This window comes from Sprattus sprattus (assembly GCF_963457725.1).
Source record: "Sprattus sprattus genome assembly, chromosome: 4".
NCBI lineage: Eukaryota > Metazoa > Chordata > Actinopteri > Clupeiformes > Clupeidae > Sprattus > Sprattus sprattus.
Window position 1 is genome coordinate 26,325,462 of NC_137923.1, and position 22,131 is coordinate 26,347,592.

Genomic DNA, 22,131 nt, shown 5'->3' on the forward strand with positions numbered 1-22,131 from the left:
TAAAGATATACTTAGAAACATTTTAGGTTGGTTGGTCGTTATTTCGACGAGCGTGGTTGACCTCAAAATGACGGAGGCATTAAAACATTACTTTAATTGATAATAATGTATTCAGACAGTTTCTGGTAGCCTATATCGCAACTTGCCTCGTGTTTGTCTGAAAATCGTTGCAGCTCTTTTCTTCCACTTGGTGTTATGAAAACATGCAGTCTTCAAGTTTAAGTAGTGAAGCATATCTTTCTAAGTCAGGTGTCCCTGTGTCTGATTACCTTTATTACCATCATCATACCCTGAGAGGTTTGCTTGAGATCTGCAAATAACCCAGAACACACACAAATTCAAAGTATCTTTGAGAAAAACATCCAAACACACACCATCTAGAAAAGAAGCTGTTTTATTTGTTTGTCCGGGCATCAATCCTCTTCTTCCTATTTAACCCTTAACCCCTCCCTACCCATCACTGGATTCTGAAATGCCCCACAATTCATGAAAATGAATTAATGGCAATCAAATCATGCCCCCCCCCCCCCCCCCCCCTCAAACACCCTACAAAAGAGCAATCAAAAGAAAACAAATTATTCCATCACATTTGGTTCTGCCAGAAAAAAAGAAAAAAACTAGAAATCAATCTCAGACACTGATTTCTACATATAAAAAAAGCAATCAGAATAGGGTTTGTAGTGGTCATTCTGCCATTTCTTCCATTGTCTCATTCTTCCTTGAGCGTCCGGTTCTAGGACTGATCCGGCCTGGAGGTGGCCCGGTTCCGTTTCAGAGCTGTCTGCTCCTTGGGATCGAGCATCACTGTACTGACTAAAACAATGCATCTGTTCACTCCACCATTCCGCCCTTACCCCTGCCTCTCTCCCAACCTTTCGGTCAGGACCGACCGATTGACACAGCAGCCTTCTATGGAGTAGATCCGGCCCTGATCAGGGCCAAATTCATTCCGGAATAATCCTCACAAGGGAGAGCGGAAGGCTGCTCTTGCTAATGCTAATCCTGCGTAGTCAATGAAGCGAAGCCACTGCATTTCAATAATTCCTGCCCGTTGCCAGGGATCTCCCAATGCCCTCTGTGCTGTTTGACCTCTCAGTCATAAGCACTTTCTGCCTCTTCTTGTCTGCTTCTTTAATGATCTCCCAAAGCCTGCTATATTTAACGGTTGCTTTGACATCTCACTGATGATGGGAGGTTTCCGCAGTACATTTCTCCACCTCACAAATCCTCCCCTTCCTGCGTCAACCTTGGCCCCCTAGTGGCCAGATGACGGATGACCACCTCTACAGCAGATCCACCTCTTATATGAACCAACTACATCACAGTCAGCCTCCTAGGAACTCTGTCTCTGTCTCTCCTTTTTCATCCTGCCTTTCAATCTCTCCTTTCATCATCATCATCATCATCCTCATCCTCCTCCTCCTCCTCCTCCTCCTCTCTCTTTCTGATGAAGATGCAGAGGTACAGGTCTTGACTGTCTGAGTTGTCAGTAAGCCAATCAGCCCAATGTCTGCTCCACCAAGCAGGGTTGGGATCAGGAGAGACTTCAGGCGAAATCAAAATGGCGGAATGTGTTGAAAGGTTAGCCGCTTAATTGTACAAAGATCAATCATCAATGATCACTCTACATGTGGAGTAAACTATTGCACATACTCAAACACACAAACAAACACTCATTCTGTTAGCCCTACCACACACAAACATGCGTACATACACATCCATGTCAGCTCACTAACATTCCCACTATTTACGTTAAACATATAAAATCAATCCAATTTCTTGGGCTTGACCCACAAGGGAAAACAAAGCCACAACTGTGTGATTTTAAAACATAAAAAAAGAAAGAATATTAACATCTATTAGCCAGCTGGTTTCTGGCTTGCCAATACCAAACCAGTTGTCCAGCCAGAGTCCACCCAAGGGGCAAGGCCACTACAACTGTCTCTGTGAATGTGGTCTGTAATGATGGGTGTGTTTTCCTACGTGTGGGAGAGTAGGTGTCTGTGTGTGTATGACTGTGTGTCCTTTGAACATGCACGCATATCTCCAACAGTGCATGTGAGCATGCTTGTGTGCATGCTTGTGTGCATGCTTGTGTGCGTGCGTGCGTGTGTGTGTGTGCCTGTGTGTGTGAGTGGGTGTGTGTGTGTGTGTGCGTCCATCTCTGCGTTTGTGGTCCACACTCTCAGCTGTCAGTAGGCAGTGCTTGGGGATTCCTGGGCGGGGGCAAACAGAAGCTCCGCCTTACTGCTTAGGAAGTAGGTGATTAGGAGGGAGAGCAGCAGCACGGCGATCCCCACTCCCAATGTCAGCATCTGCAGTAGGGCAAGAGAGAGGGAGAAAAAGGTAGGGGGAAACAGGCAAAGCTCATTTAACAAGACATTACAGAGTTTTTGTGTAAAACTAGTCAGCTAAAAAGCTAACACATATCACACTTGCCTTGCGAAACACCACTGCCTTGGCAAAAAGCTAATTAAGTAGCTTGCTATGTGCTAAGCATTTCAGTTAAAGCGGATGGTTGTTTGGTTACCTCGAGGTCGTGACTGGCCACCAGGAAGATGCGGGCGCGGATGAGCTTCCAACGGGACTCGGTCCATGTGGAGTAGGTTTGGGAATCGTACTGCTTGAGTTCAAAGGCCGGCGAGATGGCTTGTGTCCTCCGCACCGTCGAGCGACAGCAGTACTGAGATGCCTCTGAGCCATTTGAGCCCCGCACCCACATGTAAGTGTAGAGCTGTGGGAGGAAGGGAGAGATTAATGGAGGAGAGACAAAGGGATAAAGAGAAGGGAGGGATAGAGAATGTGTGTGTGGGGTGGAGTGAAGGGAGGGTTGCAAAGAGGGAAGGAGAGAGGGTAATATGGAGGGATGCAGACACAGGATGAATGGAAAGAAAAGAGGAGAGGGATGAGTAATGGAGAGAATGCGGGATGGACTGACACAGACAGACATTCCCTCACCTCCTTGCTCTCCCCAGGCAGGCCTGAGGGGTCCTGGCACTTGGACTGGTTGAGGCTGGTGGGGTTGCCTGTGTAGTTGGCCAGTAGGTACTGCACCATACGTGTTGAGCGCTTAACAGGAGGAAGTGGCACTCCCACATAGTACTGTGGAGCCGTAGACGCTGTGGACACACACACACACACACACACACACACACACACACACACACACACACACACACACACACACACACACACACACACACACACACACACACACACACACACACACACACACACACACACACACACACACACACACACACACACACACACACACACACACACACACAGATTATCAAAACAGGGTTTCTCTTCCTGTAGGATATCAGGGTGTATGTACTACTACTACTACTACTACTATGTACTACTACTACTACTACTACTACTACTACTACTACTACTTAACTGAATGCAGCATGTGCGTTAATATCAGAATCATAATATATATAATAGTGTCTTTGAATATATATGTACTTATGTGTGTGCATATGTTATTTGGACATATATGTAATTAAGTGGGTGTGCATAGTATGTTTTTTGGATATATAAGTGTGTGTGCATGTTATTTTGGAATGTCTGCAGGTGGTGTGTGTGCACTGTGCATGTGTCTGAGCATTCATGTGTGTGTCTGTGTCTGTGTCTTTGTGTGTGTGTGTGTGTGTGTGTGTGTGTGTGTGTGTGTGTGTGTGTGTGTGTTTGGAACACTCACCCAGAAGTGAGTTATCCTCAGGGTTGATCAGCGACCTAAAGTAGCTGTTATTATACTGGAACAGAAACCCATACAGCATCTGGGTCACCTGAGGGGGGGGGGGGATAAAGAAGAAAAAGGAATGAAAGGTAAACAAAAGAGAAAAAGTGATAAAAAAGAAGAGGAAGATGAGAGAAGGAAAGGGGTAGAGAGAACAGAGAGAGATGATGAACAACAGAGAGACAGAGTGTGTGTGTGTGTGTGTGTGTGTGTGTGAGAGAGAGAGAGACACATGTGTTCATTAGAGGTGAACACAGAGCTGATTGGTCATGTAAATGGTCGTGTGACTAGTCTTGTGATCTTACTATCTTCGGGTCAGCGGTGATGTTCGGGATCTGAGACTCCTCCCCTCCTGCCTGAAGATAGAGAGAACGAGCCACCAGTGTCGCCACGTCTGCCAAAGCCTAAGAGGGATAGATATAGATAGATAGATAGATAGATAGATAGATAGAGAGAGAGAGGGAAATAGAGAGAGGGATAGGGGGTCAGCATGAGAAAGAAGTTGTGTGAATGTGTGGCAGTCTGGGAGTAAGGGGTAGCCAAGGCCTGTTGCTGGGGCGTTGCCCTGGAAACCGTACCCTAGCGGTGTCTGTGACGTGCTCTAGCTGCTCCTCTGGGGTGAGGTCAGGTGGGTAGCTGACGTTCAGGTAGGCGGCATTATCATACACACTCTCATAGTACCTGTGTGAGAGAGACATCAGCATCATTATCATACACACTCTCATAGTACCTGTGTGAGAGAGACATCAGCATCAGCAACACAGCAATCCAGCCAGCCATCCATTAATACATTTGCACTATCCCACCACCCTCCCATTCACACACAACGCAGCCACAGTCCATCTATCACTCCAACCAGCCATCCGTCCATCCATCAACATATCCATCCATCCATCCATCTTCAAACCTATCCATCTATCCATCCACAAACCTATTTATCCATCAACCCATCAATCCATCGATCCACCAACCTATCAATCCATCCATCCATTTACTTACCTATTCATGCATCCATTCATCTTAGTACCAGTTTAAGGACCACAGCAGCAACACAACCACAATCCAGCCAACCATCTATTTATACATACATTCACCCATTTAACCATTCATCCATCCATCAACCAGCCTATCCATCCATGCATTCATTCATTCATTCATCTATCTATCTACCTATTAATCCACCCATTTTAGTACTTATGTTTCTAGTGTTCAGATCTACACAAATACAATTCAATGAATCATTCAATGAAATGCACTTTTTAAGTGAATTACTCCTCACGGTCCTCTAGCTGGCAATTCAGTGTTTGCGCTTTAAAAAACTCCAGTGTTTGTACACAGTCCTTGCTCTGTGATTTGGAACCAAACACAGTGGCTCAGATTGAGACATGAACGATCACAGCCAATCAACATTGTGCTTTAGGAGCATGGATGGGTGGACTGTAATTTGATTTGTGTTTTGGGGTTGTTGGTATTTGAGCTCAACAACCATTCGCAAAACCAATCACGGACTCCACCTTTAATCCATTCATTTATACATACATGTTAACACAATACTAACTTGTTGTTGAAAGCCGATTGGTGGTCTGCCAAGACTACGCCTGGGATTTGCCGAGATCGGAGAAAGCGCTGGAAGGAGGAGGGCGGGAGTGGCTGAGTGGCAGTGGGCTGGGCCAATGAGAGGCCAAGCCCCAGACCAACCGAAGTCATATTTTCCAACAATCTCTCAACCTGGGAAAGACATGCAGATTGTTGTTTTTATTGCCTTGGTGTTTTTATTCTGTTTCTATTATCCATATTTATGCATTTATGTTTAATTATTTTCTTATCCATCTCTATTTCCACTTTATCTCTATAAGATTTGTCTTATGTTTGTCTTAACCATTTCCTTTGCACTTATACATATTAGTTTTAGTTTTTGTTTATCTATGTCTTAACTTCACATTTATTGTTTTTTATGTAATGTGTATATAGTATATATATATATATTAGGGCTGTCAGCGTTAACGTGTTAATCTATGAGATTAATGTGACCGCGATTAACGCGTTAAGATATTTTAACGCCGTTAACGCAACTTTGTTTACTTCCGGTGTGCGGAATTAATCACCATAATACAGATAGCGCCGCAACAGCTAACTCCCGATTGTACAATCAACACTTTGTATTTTCCTGCACCACTATCCATGGAGATGTTGATTTTGTGTTCAGAGCCTGGGAGTGACTGACATGTTAAGTGAAATGCAGCACGTTACTACAATCGTGAACAATTGCTGTGCCTTATCAGAGCTAAACTCTCCTGACTAAGCTAGTGTGCTAATAGTTAGCATGCAGAAATAATAATTATAATAGAGCTATCTGTTGACATTACACTGTATGAATACTAATTTTTAAGAAAATCAAGATTCAACACAGCAAAACTGACACCTAGCTGGCTCCATGCACCATCGAATTACCTTTAAAAAGAGCCCAGATTTAAGAAATTTGAACTTACATGAGAGAAACCAGAGCATTAAGCATTACATGTATATCGCTGGATTCAAATATACTGGCGGCGCCGTCTTTATTCAAAATTCGCCGTGCATATGTAAACTATAGCGTTTTTGCCGGTTTTCAGGGTCAAATTCAAAACTGACACCTAGCTGGCTCCATGCACCATCGAATTACCTTTATGCTCTCATCAACATGGAAAAGTGGATTGGCTTGCTTTATGCAATGGTTTATTTGATTGAAAAACAACATTGCCAAACCGGGCGGTACAAAATACAATTAGAAAGTGCACATTTCAGATAAACAAGGACTCAGCCTATAGTGCAGTTAAACCATGGCTTAAAGTTTCCTGTGAACATAGAAGTCAGGCATCTTATTTCAAAAACAATGAACCGTAACAGTTAGGTTACCAATAAAAGGTAAGCCTTCTGTGCTTTCAGCCAGCTGCCTGTTGACATTTTCAGACAACAGTGAAGCTCGCTTTTTTTGCACAACACAACTTTTAAAGGTAAACTTTCTATTCAGAAGCTTTTTATCATCCATTTCGCCGTATCGCACTCACCATTCACTCAAATGTAAGGTTAGCCTACTACACAGTTTGGGAGAGCAAAAAGAACGTTAATCTAAAACATTTTTTTTTAATTTTATTTATTTTTTACAACGCGTTAATCGCGCGATAAAAAAATTAACGGCGTTAAAATGGGCTTGCGTTAACGCCGTTAATAACGTGTTAAACTGACAGCACTAATATATATATATATATATATATATATATATATATATATATATATATATATATATGTTATGTGGGTAGTCTGTTAAATCTTTTATTCTATTGTTTATTTGTGTTTTTTGATAAACCTCGACTGGAAAGCACTTTGGTACACCCTTTTTTTTTTTTAAATGTGCTTTATAAATAAAGGTGACTTGACTTTCTGTCTTACCCCCTCGTCGATGCTGCTGTCGTTCCTCCGCGAGATGGGGTCAGTGTGCATATACAGGTCTGAACCTCTCCTCAGACCCACCTACACACACACACACACACACACACGCACACGCACACGCACACGCACACGCACACGCACACGCACACGCACACGCACACGCACACACACAATCTTGCTCAGGTCTGAGTATCTGGAAGTTTATCGTTACAACTATGGTACACAAGTATTATACGTAGTACTACTGAGCATGTGTTTTTATGTGTGTGTGAATACCTGTCCTATCTCCAGTACTGAGTGGATGTTGTCCAAGTCAACCACAAAATCCTTATTCTCCATGTCATACACCATTCTGGAGCTACCAATGTAGTCAAAGGCCTCCTACCAACAAACGCAAGAAAGGATTACACACACACACACAGGCGAGCTCACACACACACACACACACACACACACACACACACACACACACACACACACACAGACACTAAGGGTGGAAGAAAAAAATCGATTAATCGATTTTTCTCGATTCGCTCTAAAACGATTCGGTCTCGATTCAGAAAATTTTTTTCACATCCATTTTATGTTGGAATGCAAGCTGCATCGATTATTGCTCATACAAAGTCAAAATTGTGACAAGAAAAGGTAATTCATCTGTTGATTTTCTTTAATTATCAAACACAAAGTAGGAAGTGATATTAGACTCTGAGTTGCAAACTCAAAATATTTAAAAGTCGGAATGCATCGATAATCGTTTTATTGGTTTAGAATTGATAATTGAAAATTGGTTCAAAATCGATAATCGGTTTAAAATCGATAATCGGTTTAGAATCGATAATCGGTTTAGAATCGTTGACCTCTGAATCGGAATCAAATCGTGAGGCACTTGCACACAAACACACAGGCACTTGCACACAAACACACAGGCACTTGTACACACACACACACATGAAAGCAGACAGACATAGACTTTCACAAACATGCACACAGATGGTCTAGAGTGCACATGCACTCATTCACACACCGGTGCACAAACACGCACACACACACACACACACACTGTTGCACACAAACAGGTGAACACACACACAGGTACACACACACAGGTGCGTGCACACACATACAAACCGGTGCATGCACGCACACACACACACACACACACACACACACACTCTGTTGTTCATCATCTCTCTCTGTTCTCTCTACCCCTTTCCTTCTCTCATCTTCCTCTTCTTTTTTAATCACTTTTTCTCTTTTGTTTACCTTTCATTCCTTTTCCTTCTTTATCCCCCCCTCAGGTGACCCAGATGCTGTATGGGTTTCTGTTCCAGTATAATAACAGCTACTTTAGGTCGCTGATCAACCCTGAGGATAACTCACTTCTGGGTGAGTGTTCCAGACACACACACACACACACACACACACACACACACACACACACACACACACACACACACACAAACACACACAAACACACAAACACACACACAGACCGGTGCACATACACACACAGGTGCACACATACCCCTTGGAAGAAGGTGAAGAGGATGTTGCGAGGGGGTGGGGCTTGCTGGGCCATAGGTTTCAATGCTTGGGATGCGGCTAACAGAGTGACAAATCCGCCGACGGTCCCCTCTGCCCCTGTGGCAATCTCCCAGAAAAAAGACCTGCCATCCAGCTGATGGAGAGAGAGGGACAGTTTAACACTTGGAGGGTTTAGTTCAACACTGGGTTGTATACGTTCAAATTCTATTTTATTCTTGCTGGTTTCCCCAGCCCGCCTACCCTACTTTTAAAACACATAATGCATTAGGAAGTCCAACGTAAAGAGAACGAGAGTGGGCTTGATGGGAGAGCGAGGGAGAGAAAAAAATGACTCTGGTGAAGAAAATGGGCCAGTTCTAAACATAGGCAAAGGTACAACTTTAGCTTAAAGGTTTACAGGAGGAAAAATGTAACTATTTTCACTTTAACATTTTTTACAGAGGGAGGGAGAGTTCCAAGGGTTCCCACCCACTTACAGCATCTCATGGACCTTTAATGAAATTTCCATGACCTTTCACATCTCACAAAGTTGCGTACTTTACTCAACCGGCTGGGCCTAATTATTTAATGAAAATTACACAACAACCCTTTCCATGCCTTTTCTAATATGCTATCTAGGCTGTCAAGTAAAAAGTCATGCTTCAGAAATGTGCTTAAGTATTCATCATCCATGGAAGAGGACAATAACATTAATAATTTAATTTCAACTACACACGACAAAATCTTAGAAAATGGGATATTAAATATTAAATATTCCGTGAATTATCCAGGAGTCCCATTGCCTATTGTCTGCACAAAACACATGGCTTAATATTATACAATTTCTGGAATGTTCTTAAATGATTTCTTTACATCTGAATTTTCATCTGAATACAAAAGAGCATCTCCAGTCCTGAGGGCGGGACCTCTGGCTGTCACTTACCCTGGTTGCTGCAACTACCACACTCTCATTGGCCTTGTGTCCCTTCTCTGTGACATTGATTGGGCGGAGAGGAGCCCAAACATTGTAATCCCCCAGGGGATCACAGAAGACCTCTGGAAGACAGAGAGAGAGAGAGAGAGAGAAAGAGAGAAAGAAAGAGAGGGAGGAAGGAGGGAGACAGAGGGAGACAGAGAGAGAGAGAAAGTCAGAGAGACGTTAAGAAGCAGAAGTTCACATACAATGATGGCACTAGTGGTAACGACTAGGAATGTCTGTGTGCATGTGTGTTTGTGTTTGTGTGTGTTTAAGTGTGACTGTCTGTATGTGCCATTAAGGTAAGTGTGTGTGGGTGTATGAGAGAGAGTGAGAATGAGTGTGAATGTATGCATGAAGGGGTGGGTGTGTGTGTGTGTGTGTGTATGTACCTGGGTTGAGGCTGTAGGAGCTGATGTCGTTACGTCTCATACAGGTGGCTGTGCTGGTGACAGCGTGCATGTGGGAGAAGAGCTGGATGGCACACAGGGGGTACGCCGGCACGCTACCATTCACGCCCATGTTATGGTCCATAATACACTACACACACACAAGGAAAACAATTCAACACACACCTGATTAGGGTACTTCCATTCACACAACTGAAGAAAACAGATAGGACACAGATAGGACACAGACAGACAGACAGACAGAACCACACACCTTGCGGATTACTTCAGTCTGGTTGTCGTCCTTCATGGAGAATATGGGGAACTTGAAGTCCTCAAAGGACAGCCCATTACCCAGAGGATTCCACACAGTCCCATTACAGTCGGCCAGCCGAGGACCATAGGTGTCCGAGTACACGCCTAACAGAAAAGGGCATTCAATACAATTTAATTTCATCAACATAACCCCAACCATAACATCCTTCAAGAGTTGGCTAGATTTTGATGTGTGGTATAAAGAGAAAGATATACAAACAAAAAGCATACGGCATACGGCATACGGCACACACACACACACACACACACACACACACAGCTAGAACAAATCACATAATGTACACATTATCACATAAATCACATCACACATGTACACACCTATGTCATCTGTGGACAATCCAAGCTATTTCTCACTCACACACACCAACCTGTGTTCTGATTGGGGCATTTGCTGTGTGGGGAGAACCCCTGGGGAGGGCCTGAGTTGGGGATCACCACGGCAACTCCTGCCACTCGGGTGGAGTTCTTCATTCGCATCATGATGGCGCTGCCGTAATAAAACACACCCTCACGTTAACACAGGTCACATCTTGATTGTCAGAAAAGAGCTGTCAGCTTTTACACCTACGTCAGAGCAGGGTTCACAATACTAAACTTGTACATGGAGAAAGTAGTCCATAATTGCACACCAACATTAACTTCTAAACATCTAATGGAAGCAACTTTTTGGTCCGCTATTTTCATTAAGCAAAAATGATTGTTAGGAATCAGCTCCACTGTGCAAATATATTCTCTTGTAGCTAAATACTCTTACACACTACAAGCACATTATGTTCAAAAACTCCCAAAAATAAGCAAGCTTGTGAGGCAATGGGTGAGAAGCAGACATATTCAACATCATCATCATCATCTTGGTGTGTGTGTGTGTGTGTACCTGTTGAAGAACACAGCATCCATGAGTACCATGTAGGGTGAGTGGGGGCCTGTGTTCAGTATTATTTCCAAGTCTGACTCCGTCTCAAGCAAATGGAGAACCCCAGTGTTCCCTGACATAGAGGCTACAAACACAAGACGGCGCTGGTACATCCTCAAGGTTTCATACTGATGAACATGAATAGCTGCACAGAACTGAGTTGCTTTGAAAAAGTGTATAAAACTGTGCTTAATTATATAAATTAATGTAAATAAACAGCACTGAACATACAACTGCCTGCATGTCCACAGAGTGGCATTGGCGAGCTCCATGACTAAGTGTGTAAGTGTGTCAGGGAGGGAGAGACAGACGCCATTTACTCACACTGGCAACCCATCTGATGAGTCGCGTTGAGCAGGCGAACGCATGGCACCGTGTTATTCAACTCTACATAGATCTTCTGCTCCACCGAGTTACCCCTTGCAACTGAGAGATAGGAACAAAATACTGTTTTTATCATCCTGCAAATTATATAACGTAGAAATATTTACATCACACAGTCTTTTTGAATGTTTAACATTGGCAGTGTCGGACATAACTATCCGGCGATAACATTACTATGACTATACAGAAATGGTTCCTTAAGCTGACACTAAGCTTTGTTATTATATGCGCTCTTATTCTCAATGGCTTTCCACCCCAATCTTACCATTTACAGAACGAATGTTAACTAACAATATTGAGTTCATAAGACACAAACTCAGAAGACCATTTACTCTAACTTCGCTTTAGTGACTTCTTCATTTGCTTTACGAGTGGAGCTATAGGCGCCGTGGGGCGCAGTCACGGGTTATCAGGATGACTGGTGCGGATTTGTGTGTGTGAGAGAGAAAGAATGGACACAGCAAGGGGAAAATACTCTGCAATACGTCCAGTTATCTTTACTGCGGCGATGCCACAACGGTTTAAACAACGCTCTGTTCATTAAACTGCTTCAAATAAATCATCAGGATAACCAACGTTTGATGACTAGCTAGGTCTAGTAGTGGCTTGCATTGCAAATTCGATAAGCAACCTTCAAGCTAACCGGTAATCAAAACAGGGCGGCGTCAAAGGACTATGTCCAGACACTACTGCACCGTCTGAATTTCCATGAAACTACAAAACTTACTTTGAACGAGCCAGCAAAATACCACTGTTATAATCCATTTAGCATAACCGGGGCCCATCTTCCTGGTTTGAAAACACAACTGGAAAAGCACAGGAAGTTACTCTTTTCCGGTTCCGCTCTCTCATAGTCGGCTTCTGTAGTCTCGTTGTACCCACAGGAATAGAGCTTTACTGCCCCCTTTCTGCAGAGTTTCGCAGTATATGTCAAACGAGGCCGTTAGTGTGTTAGGGTCCGGGAATTTGGAAGAGGAATATAATAAAGAAACTTTTGCCAACGTGTCGTCTGAATCTAGTCCGAAACCAGGCTTATTGCATTGCATTTCATGACAGGCTATTATGTTATGCAGCTGCCATTTTTAGTCACAGCCCTTTCAAAAAAATAAAAAATTGACAAATATTTGTTGATCTGAAGTGTTGAGTTAAGTTTCGTTTTGCTGTAACTCCACCCTCTCTAGATTTTAGCCCTGTGTCCAACGCTTGATGCGTGTTCTCAGCAACTTTCTTCAAGTGCTTCGCAACTGGATAAGCGAAAACATGGAAAGAAGAAACATAAAAGTTGATTACCAAGATGGTATGTGTAGGCTACTTATGGACCACAATGTAAAGTGGTCTATAAGGGTGTGGGGTGCGTATGGTGCAAAGCTTAATTTAATTCTCAGGCATCTGTCCACTCTGTGGGTAAAATCGAGGCCTACAGTGCATGAAATGACCTGTATTGTTATCCGGTGGCTTTTTATTACAGTGCATGAAATTACCTTGTTATCCTGTGGCTTGTAGCCTACTTATTAGCCTACAGTGCATGAAATGTCCTGTATTGTTATTTCTAGACTTCTTCTTCTTCCCACTTGTTCTTCTTCTTCTTATTCTTTGTACCGATTTCTGCAATTAATTCAGCTCGAACCGCTTAACGTAGAAACTTCGTTCAAACTTTGTTGCGTAGGTCTTGTAAAGGACATTTCAGCTATTTTTGTAAACTTTCTACTTTTTAAAATATTAAAGAAAAACGTATCAAATTTCTCACATAGACTTACATTGTGCCGTCATAATAGGGTCATTAAACTTGTTTGCAAATTAGACATACATGTATGTCTTTGGGTTTGCTCCTGTGCGAATGCAGTGGCACTCCTTTTCGCCACTAGGAATGTAGTGGCAGTCATTTTCGCTTCCATTTCAGAGTCTTCTATACCACAGTTTTGAAGTCAGTCTAGCACAAGGGTGTCAAACTCAAAAACACAGAGGGCCGAAATTAAAAACTGTATCCAAGTCGAGGGCCAGACATATTCAATATTTATATATACAGTCAGGGCCGGAGTGGGGCCACTTTTCAGCCCGGGAATTTCAGGCCCATGACCGGCCCACTTTTTCCATGGTAGCGGAAATTGAATAAATGAAGCAACAGTTCAGCTCTTACTATTCTGATTTTTTTTTATTAATACCATGGTTCAACAAATAATGTAAAGGTTAAATAATAATCCACTTAAACTGAGAGGTCAACAAAAAATATTCCGCTATTCCACAAGGATATTGATAATTAACAAAAGCAGAAATAAATAAATAAAGCATTTGAAACCTATCCCACTCTTCAACAACGAGGATATTTATCTAATGTTTACAGTTCAACTCACAGTACAGTAAACAGTTACATTGGGAATATCACCAACAGCATCTACAGCATCAGTAACCGCCTAAGCATTGCACTGGTTTCAGCCACTTTATCTATAACTGTGTCACTGCTTCTAGACATGAGGATTTCCTTTTCTGTGCACATTAACATTAAATCCATCAAGTTCTCCTGACTCAATGAGCTTCGAAGCCTATTCTTCACAAATGTTAGGGTTTGGAAAGCTTCTCTCACATGCAACCTGTGTGATGGACAAAGTCAACCCAAACTTATATGCTTACCTAATGACATGACAAGCATCTGTGAGGAGGTTGTACAGTGAGAGTATTAAATGGGCACAAATGGCAAATGGAACAGGTCCTGCTTTCAAGCTCCATCTCTGGTTCTTCCATATATGGTAGTCCGCCACTATCCTCCTGACCTTCCTGTGCCATCTCACTAGCCTACATGCCCTGACAGTACAACCTTCAAGAGAGGACTTTTTCAGTCTCTCCCACTGGTATGCCAGGCTAGACAGCTCAGTTTGTAATGTGCTAACAATAACTCTGTAATCAAATGTAAGCAGACATTTGCTGATTTCCTGGAGTGCTGAGTTAGGGAGCCCATCTATCTTTATTTCAGGAATGTTTTTAGGGTCAAGACAAACTAAATCTGAGGCAAGTTTTGCATTTGCTGAAAACCTCCTATCCATGCTACCTGCCACAGTGTCCAGAATAACATTATGGACATTCACTTCGAAAGCAACATCAGATGAGACAACTGGTTCATCATCTAAAATCTCCCCTGGCATTCTTTTCTTTCATCAAGCACTGTCATATAGCCTACTGCTCTTTCTTACATTAAATAACTTTAATTCATATTGTTTATTTGGTTAACCTCTCTACCTGTCCCTGTAGTCATGGCCTCCTCATTGCACATTTCGTGCTCATCATTTTCAGCAGGAGTCATTTTACCATATATTGGGTGATATAAAAAGGCTAATATTTCAATTAAATGTAATATTTTGCTTGCGAATAGGTTTACAACGCTACAACAATATTAACCAACGCTACAATGCTAGCCGAATATTTACGTTGCTAATCATTAGGCCTATGTCTCTCTTTACCAGTTGCCACTTGTGTTTTTACCTCTTGAAAATAAATCGGTAAACTTGGCACATTTGGCAGCATCCTCCTCCAATGCCTTTCTTTATTTCAAACTGGCTTTTTCAGCCCCTCCTGGCCTTTTCCTCCCATCCATCCTCCCTGCCTCGTATCGATGCGTTTGGGCCGGCCCAGCAGCAGTCTAATGAGAAAACTTTTTGGAAAAGACGGGCTGTGGACCCAACCAACTCTATTTGGGAGGGGAGAACTTCCTCGCATGGTACAACCCATGCCGAGGCTGCGGTGTCAGAATGTGAAACGTGTTTAGCCTACTTTAAGAGAAGATGAACGAACGTGACAAATGTCAAAAAATTAAATTCTCGACCGGCCCAGAAGTGAAGTGGCCCACCGGGAAAGCTCCCGATTCTCCCGATTACCCACCCCGGGCCTGTCATGGACAAAAATATTGGCACCCCTGCACTTCTGTCAGATAATGCACCACTACTCCCAGAAAAGTGTTGCAATTACAAATGTTTTTGTATTCACATGTTTATTTACTTAGTTTGCATTGGAAAAACACAAAAAATCTGAGAAATAATGCCAAATCTGACTCTATTCCACATAAAACTCAAAAAAGGGCCGGACAAAATTATTGGCACCCTCAACTTTATAATGGGTAGAACACCCTTAAAAATAAATAAATACAAATATCTTAAATCAATTGCTTCCTGTAACCATTAATGAGGTGTCTTACACCTCTCTACTGGAATTTCGGACCACTCTTCTTTTGCCAACTGCTCTAGGTCTCTCACATTTGAAGGGTGCCTTCTCCCAACTACTGATTTGAGATCATGACCCAGTTGTGCTATGGGATTAAGATCTTGACTCATCTCGGACACTTCTGAACTCTCCAGTGCTTTGTCTTAACCATTTCTGGGTACTTTTTGAAGTGTGCTATGGGTCATTGTCCTGCTGGAAGACCCATGTCCTCTGACGGAGACCCAGCTTTCTGACACTGGGCCCTACATTGCGCCCAAAAATGATTTGGTAGTCCTAAGATTTCCTGATGCTATGCACACAGTCAAGGCATCAGGTTCCAGAAGCAGCAAAGCAACCCAAAAAACATCGGTCCAGCTCCACCATATTAGCCTGTAGGGACCGTGTTCTTTTCTTTGAAGGCCTCATTTCGTGGTCTGTAAACTACTTTACCAAAAAGCTCTACTTTGGTCTCATCTATCTACAGGACGTTCTCCCAGAATGATTTTGGCTTCCCCAAGAAAGTTTTGTCAAACTCAAGTCTGGCTTTTTTAGGTCTCGGTGTCAGCAGTGGGGTCCTTTGGGTCTCCTACCATAGCATCCCATTTCATTCAAATGGCGACGGATAGTGCAAGCTGACACCGTTGTACCCTTTGTCTGCAGGGTAGCTTGAATTTATTTGGAAGTTGTTCTAGGTTATTTATCCACCATTCAAACAATCTTTTGTTGCATTCTGTCATCAATTTTTCTCATTTTCATCTGTCATCAATTTTTCTCCACATCCAGGGAGGTTAGTGACAATGCCATGGGCTGTAAACTTGTTGATGACACTGCGCACAGTGGACACAGGAACATTAAGATCTCTGGAGATGGACTTGTAGCCTTGAGATTGTCCATGCTTTTCTACAATTTTGGTTCTCAAATCCTCAGACAATTCTTTGCTCTTCTTTCTTTTCCCCATGCTCAGCGCGGTATACACAGACACACAACACAAAGGTTGAGTCAACTTTGCTCCATTTTAACTGGTTGCAAATGTGATTTCTATATTACCAGCATCTGTGGCTCGCCACAGGTGAGTTTAAATAAAGATTAAAGGAGAATTACATGCTAAAAATACAATTATTTCTTAAGGGTGCCAATAATTTTGTCCAGCCCTTATTTGAGTTTTATGTGGAATAAAGTCAGATTTGGCATTATTTGTCAGATTTTTTGTGTTTTTCCAATGCAAACTAAGTAAATAAACATTTCAATACAAAAGCATTAATTTGTAATTGCAACACTTTTCTGGGAGTATTGGTGCATTATCTGACAGAAGTGCAGGGGTGCCAATATTTTTGTCCATGACTGTATATAAAAAAAGATATATTGTATTTTTTTCTAAACATGAACTTGAGTTTAATATAGGCCTATTGAATCTGGGACAAGCAGCCTAGAGCTTAGGCTATTAGTTATTGCCTATACACACAGATAACAAATTTCAAAATAAAATAAACATCAGTGGCAATCATTTCTTATGCCTCTCTTTTCTGCACATCGCAGGCGTTACATTTGTGGTCAGTCCCACAAGTTTGTCCCAAGGCCGTCCCATTTAATTTACACATTTGGATACCTCTTCAAAGAGATCTTTCCCCCTTAGTTGTGCCATGAATTGATTTAAATCCCAAAAGTTAATCTATAACGCACAGAGTCTAGTCCACTCCACGGATGAATATTGACTGCCGGGCAGTATCAGATGTGTTACTGCCCTCATCCACAGCAAGGGAGAATGCAATGAAGCTCTGATAGACATAACATATTATCTGGCGGGCCGAATAAAATGTTACTGTGGACCATTCAAATTATTGGAACTTTTTGCAACATTCTGAGAAACGTCTCTGACAACAAATCTAAACGTCCCATGCGCAGGTGTTACACTGACGTAGCGCTACCTGCTTGGAAGCTAACATTCTGAAGTTCAGATTTAAAACACAATCCTAAATGATGCATTTTAACCTATGCATTCTTTCAAATCATAATGACATTATTTATCTTCAGTAGGCCCATATACATGTGTCAATGTGAACCGATCAGTTTATCGTATCGTATTCGCGTGTAGGTGTGGACATTTTTAAGGGAATCGGCTCTTGTCGTTACGTGTCTACATGTGCAAAATGTTATCCGGTTACCTTGCCTGAGTCCTCTCTGTCTCTATCACACACACACACACACACACACACACACACACACACACACACACACACACACACACACACACACACACACACTAACGGAAACAAAAAAGGTTTAAATTAAGTGACGATCCCTCAAATATCGCGTCTCCTTGCAGCGCCGCAAACCTGCAAGCTATGAGTCAGCTGTCAGTATTGGAAGAAGCCTTAACGTCTCGTAGATGAAACTGCCTGGGTTATTTTGTTTCGTTAGGCTATTAGTTATATATTAAAACAGCCAGTCATTGTAGCCTACCACTCGTGGAATAAGGAATTTCAAAGAGATGATGGAGTGATTTGACTCAGAAGTGACATTGGGCATTGGCAGCGCGAGATGTTCAGAACAAGTTAAACTTCTAACTCAGTAACATCAACAGCTAAGAAAGAAGGTAAGAGAAATAGTCGGAAAACTTTGATTTGCAAGGGAAGCAGGCAAGTGTTGGGGTTGTTACAGTATATAGCCTACAATGTGGTGAAATTTCGGAATTAATAGGCTTGAGTTGGCGTTTCCTTAATATGCTTTCTTTCATTTTGCAAAAAACAGTAGGCTATATTACCATATTAAAATGGTGTACCAAATTGCGTTTTATTACAATGATAAAAAATTGTAGGTCTACTAGCCTATTGGATCAGTCTCCTTTCAAGAACAGGCAAGAACTTTCCAGCCTCGAACTTTCTAGCCTCCTGTCACGGCCTCCCCCATGGCACATCGGCCTGACTTGACACGCCCTTTTCTGAGCTGAACGATTGGTGTAAACCACCTCTCTTGAAAGGCTCCGACATCGGCGGAAAAACGATCAGATCACATCTAGGCCAGTGCTACATGAGGCAATTGTAACCGTATCGCGAGTTTCTATCGGAACAGACGCGATGTGATCGATCACATTGACACATGTATAAGGGGCTACTGTTACCTTTTTTAATCCTTTTTAACTAAACTATTATAACACATGAAAACATGAATTTGGCTCTTACAGGAAATATCAAGAGACACCTTCCATACTCCACTTGTTTTTCTTTCAATCTCTCCATCTTTCTATCTATCCCTCTCAGGCTACTCTCTCATACTCCATCTCACAGCTTCACTCCATTTTCTCTCCTTCTTTCAGTATTTTCCCTCTTCACTCTCTCTTTATTTTATTATCCATAGTCACTCCTGATCACTCTTCTTTCCATAGCCACTCGTTTTCACTCTATTACACCTCATGGTAATATATAATATTCTCCTCTCTTTTTACAGATGAGAGGAGGTGCGAGAAAGCCAGAGACCAAGGATTGGATCAAACCCCAACTGGCCAGCGACCTAGAACCTACAGTAACCGACGACCTAGGTTTTCCCAAATGCAAAGAAATTCTCAGACATCTACTAGTCGCGATTGGAACACTGAAGAATTTCTACCTAACGATGGGTTGTCTCTCAGGCCAGGAGGAGGAACAAGCTACCAAAAACAACCAACCCACATTTTCCATGCATGCCAAAGCTCTCCCACTTCTCTGACCGGCCAGAATCCAGCTTCTCAGACTGGTCATACTACTGAAATAGGTAAAGATCCGCAAATCCCCATTGTCTCTCAACTCAGCCATAGCCAGCAGACCTCACAGGATGACCAGAATCAGAGCCAAGGTAAAGGAATGGAGAGAACTTCGCTGTCATTGGACTCATCCACACCAACAGATCGCTCACCTGCCGAACTGAGACTGGTGTTGGTAGGCAGGACAGGGGCAGGCAAGAGTGCAACAGGAAACACCATACTGGGGAAAAAGTGTTTCCGCTCACAGCTGGGTACGAGCTCAGTGACCAAAGAATGTGAGAAAGCACATGCCACTGTGCGAGGGCGAAATCTCCTTGTGGTGGACACACCGGGTTTCTCTAATGCCATGCTACCCCAGGATGCCGTGCAGCAGGAAGTGCAGAGGTGCCGTGATCTGTGTTCACCAGGTCCCCATGCGGTGCTGCTGATCATTCCTCTGGGGCGCTTCACAGAAGAGGAAAGACAGGGAGTCGACGCAATCCAGCAACTCTTCAATAAGGAAGTGCCCAGTCGCTCCATACTTATCTTCACCCATGCTGACATGCTAAAGGGAATGTCCATCCAAGACTTCATTTCCAAACAGAGTCAAAATATTCAGGAGGTGGTAAAGAAGTTCAGTCATCGCTTCCTAGCCATCAACAACAGAGACCCAGGAGACGAAAGCCAAGTGGACCAGCTACTAGAGATGACTGATAATCTACGCATGCTGCATCTTGCCAACCATGCCAGCCCGTTGCGACTGGTCCTTGTGGGCAGAGCTGGTGCGGGCAAGAGTGCAACAGGAAACACCATCCTGGGGAAAAAGTGTTTCCGCTCACAGCTGAGTACGAGCTCCGTGACCAAAGAATGTGAGAAAGCACATGCCACTGTGCGAGGGCGAAATCTCCTTGTGGTGGACACACCGGGTTTCTCTAATGCCATGCTACCCCAGGATGCCGTGCAGCAGGAAGTGCAGAGGTGCCGTGATATGTGTTCACCAGGTCCCCATGCGGTGCTGCTGATCATTCCTCTGGGACGCTTCACAGAAGAGGAAAGCCAGGGAGTCGACACAATCCAGCAACTCTTCAGTTATGAAGTGCCCAGTCGCACCATACTTGTCTTCACCCATGCCGACATGCTAAAGGGAATGTCCATCCAAGATGTCATTTCCAAACAGAGTCAAAAAATTCAGGAGCTGGTAGAGAGGTTCAGTCATCGTTTCCTAGCCATCAACAACAGAGACCCAGGAGATGGACGGCAAGTCGACCAGCTCCTTGAGATGGCTGATAATCTACGTAATGTGCGCAAGCTGCATCTTGCCAACCATGCCAGCGCCCTGCGAATGGTCCTTGTGGGCAGAACTGGTACGGGGAAGAGTGCAACTGGAAATACCATCCTGGGCAGGGAGAGTTTTCCCTCAGAGCTCAGCATGAGTTCTGTAACACAAGTATGCCAGAGAGAGAAGAGCATGCAAGGGCGTGATCTGGTTCTGATTGACACACCTGGCCTGTTTGACACATCGCTTGCCGGGGAAGTTGTGCAACGCGAGATAATCCGGTGCCTTACCTTTTCCTACCCGGGGCCACATGCAGTGCTGCTAACAGTGCGTCTTGGAAGCTCCACTGAAGAGGAATGGCGTAGCATTGACATTATTGAGGAAATGTTCCAGGCCGAAGTCAGGCGCTACATTATTTTAGTCTTCACCCATGCAGACCATCTGGAGGGAAATCAAATCCAGGACTTCATCAGGCAAGACCCGGGACTCCAGAAGCTTGTGAAGCGGTTTGACGGCCGTTATGTAGCCTTTAACAATATGGACTCTGAAGACCGCCGTCAGGTGACCCAGCTGCTGGAGATGGTTGACAGCCTTCTGGTACGCAATGAGAACCAGTACTTCACCAACCGCCTCACGCAGGAGATAGAGGGGGCTGTGGCTGAGCTGCTGTCAGAAGCTGGAGCTAAGGGGAAAGGGAGTGGTGGTAGGTTCCAGACCTTTTACAGATGGTGCCAAAGTCATCCTCTTCTCGCCGCCTCTCTTGTAGTAGGGGTCAGTGGGCTTGCAATGGGGGCACCTTTAGTGCTGGGTGCCATGGCCCCTGCAGCAGTCACAACAGAAGTTGGACTAGTAGGATATCTGGCAAATATGATGATAACAATCGGTCTGGAGGATGTAGCTGTAAATGCAATATTGATGAAGCTAGCAGCTAAAGGTATACTGGGCGGTGCAGGGGTGGCAGGTGGGGCAGGTGGGGCAACAGGGGCAGCAGCGGCAGTATGGGCAGCAGCAGGGGCAGCAGGGGCAGCAGCGGCAGCAGCTGCTACACAGTGTTGTATACAGTAATCTTGTGGATTCACACTACGTGAACATATGATTTTTGTGTATACTAAATTTACTTTTGTGTATACTAAATTAAAATACATACAAATACAGCACACAGAAAACAATGACAATTAATATACAGTAATGACAATCCATAAATGACATACAAATCACAATACTATATTCATGAATTCATATGAATCTTCACA

At 43.4% G+C, this 22,131-nt stretch overlaps 2 protein-coding genes across 2 annotated transcripts; one reads left to right on the forward strand and one right to left on the reverse strand.

Annotated features, from left to right (window-relative positions):
• Positions 1-560: 560 nt before the first annotated feature.
• ncstn (nicastrin) lies at positions 561-12,511 on the reverse strand. The gene is made up of 17 exons (XM_080836845.1): positions 12,427-12,511; positions 11,640-11,741; positions 11,277-11,400; positions 10,771-10,889; positions 10,341-10,486; positions 10,070-10,217; positions 9,645-9,757; positions 8,703-8,855; positions 7,454-7,558; positions 7,178-7,258; positions 5,307-5,476; positions 4,327-4,429; positions 4,054-4,152; positions 3,710-3,797; positions 2,959-3,119; positions 2,531-2,734; positions 561-2,315 (listed from the first exon to the last, which is right to left on the reverse strand). Exons 1-17 carry the CDS (start codon positions 12,482-12,484, stop codon positions 2,193-2,195), a joined length of 2,097 nt encoding a protein of 698 aa, XP_080692971.1. The 5' UTR covers positions 12,485-12,511; the 3' UTR covers positions 561-2,192.
• A 391-nt stretch (positions 12,512-12,902) lies between these two features.
• Positions 12,903-21,943, forward strand: LOC308363436 (GTPase IMAP family member 8-like; the record flags this gene model as incomplete). The annotated part of the gene is made up of 2 exons (XM_080836246.1): positions 12,903-12,996; positions 19,332-21,943. Exons 1-2 carry the CDS (start codon positions 12,906-12,908, stop codon positions 21,941-21,943), a joined length of 2,703 nt encoding a protein of 900 aa, XP_080692372.1. The 5' UTR covers positions 12,903-12,905.
• Between the last annotated feature and the right edge of the window lie 188 nt (positions 21,944-22,131).